The following is a 1,692-nucleotide window of genomic DNA, read 5'->3' as shown; positions in this document are numbered from 1 at the left end:
TTGTATGTACATATAGGGTATATAATTTTTACATGTATACATGGTGTGTATAAAAAGTATCGGGAACATTTTTTTCCTAACGCGACTGTAACTCGCAGCGTGTTCGCACCAGGCGGGCTCAATAGTGGGGATTCTCAGCTTCAAAATGCACTAGGTGTCAACCGCCTGCGAGCTTCCGTGCGAGGTGCATCGCTGATTTAGTCAACCTTTGTCGAGGGACTCGGTGCAAGCTCCAAAATGCAGCGAACTCTTGAACAGCGTTACGCAGTTAAGTTCTGTGTTGGGCTGGGAAAATCTGGTACAGAGACATTGGCCATGATTCGGCAAGTGTTCGGGAGTGATAGTCTATCGCAAACTGCAGTTTTTAAGTGGCACAAGTTGTTCAAAGATGGCCGAGAGAGTGTGGAGGACAAACCCCGCGCGGGACGCCCGTCAACGTCAAGAACCGACGACAACGTGCAACGTGTGCGTGATGTGTTGAACTCAAACCGGCGGTTAAGTGTTCGAATGATCGCAGACCAAATAGGCATTGATAAAATGATTGTGCACACCATCATCACCGAGGATTTGGCGATAAGAAAGATCTGCGCCAAGTTCGTCCCGAAAGTTTTGACAGACGACCAAAAGCAGAGGCGTGTGTCTGCTTGCGAAGATCTTTTGCAACGCGTTGAAGAAGACCTTGACTTTTTGGACAACGTGATAACGGGGGACGAAAGTTGGATTTTTGAATACGACCCCGAAACAAAACGTCAGAGTGCCGAATGGCACACTGCAGCATCCCCTCGTCCAAAAAAGGCTCGAATGAGCAAATCCAGGGTGAAAGCCTTGCTCATTGTTTTCTTTGATGTCAAGGGTGTGGTCTACCAGGAGTTTGTACCTCCGGGGCAGACAGTCAATGGTGCCTTTTACCTGGAAGTGCTGAAAAGGTTGACAAGAAGGGTCAACCGAGTGAGGCCCGCCATTGCCGCCAATTGGAAACTGCATCACGATAATGCACCAAGGCACTCCTGCTTCCTGGTAACCGACTATTTGATCAAGATCGGCATCACAACGGTTTCCCAGCCTCCCTACAGTCCCGATGTGGCCCCGGCGGACTTTTTCCTGTTCCCCAAAGTGAAAACCACCTTCAAAGGACGTTACCATGGGACCCTACATACCGTCAAACAGGCTTGCACGCGTGCTTTGAAGGACATTGCGGAGTCCGACTACCAGGGAGCCTTCGAAGCGTGGAAAAGTCGCTGGCAGAAGTGTGTCGACGCTCAAGGATCTTACTTTGAAGAATTTTAATAATTTGTAGCGATATCTTCAATAAATCTGTTTTTCCAAACTTTTTCCCGATACTTTTTATACACACCATGTATTTGTAGCGTATGTATGTGTGTGTGTGTGTGGTGTGCCTACAAATTTACAATTCTACACAGTTCTGTATAACTTTATAGTTTTAGACATTATTTTAGATGAAACAAATGGTAATGTCAAAAATTTTGCTTATTTATAATTGTGTACAATTGTATGTGTGTGGTGTGCGCCTCTCTCTCTCTCTCTCTCTCTCTCTCTCTCTCTCTTTCTCTCTAGCGTGCGTGCGATATATTTTTGTATGTATATTTGTATGCTTATATAGGGTTAAGGCATATATTGTTATGTTTGTGTATATATAACTTTATAGATTTAGACATTGTTTTATATGAAACA

General features: G+C 45.0%; 1 protein-coding gene across 1 annotated transcript; it reads left to right on the top strand.

Annotated features, from left to right (window-relative positions):
* Window positions 1–237: 237 nt before the first annotated feature.
* On the top strand, window positions 238–1,287 carry LOC105557270 (putative uncharacterized protein FLJ37770). Its single transcript, XM_012004464.1, has one exon. It carries the CDS (start codon window positions 238–240, stop codon window positions 1,285–1,287), a length of 1,050 nt encoding a protein of 349 aa, XP_011859854.1.
* Window positions 1,288–1,692: the final 405 nt, after the last annotated feature.

This window comes from Vollenhovia emeryi, unplaced genomic scaffold (genome assembly GCF_000949405.1).
Source record: "Vollenhovia emeryi isolate VEMERY1.0 unplaced genomic scaffold, V.emery_V1.0 DF939536.1, whole genome shotgun sequence".
Classification (NCBI taxonomy): Eukaryota; Metazoa; Arthropoda; class Insecta; order Hymenoptera; family Formicidae; genus Vollenhovia; species Vollenhovia emeryi.
This window is presented reverse-complemented; position numbering and strand designations above follow the sequence as displayed.

Bases quoted from the DNA above. Each gene is read 5' to 3' on its own strand.
- LOC105557270 (XM_012004464.1), top strand. From the start codon at position 238: ATGCAGCGAACTCTTGAACAGCGTTACGCAGTTAAGTTCTGTGTTGGG.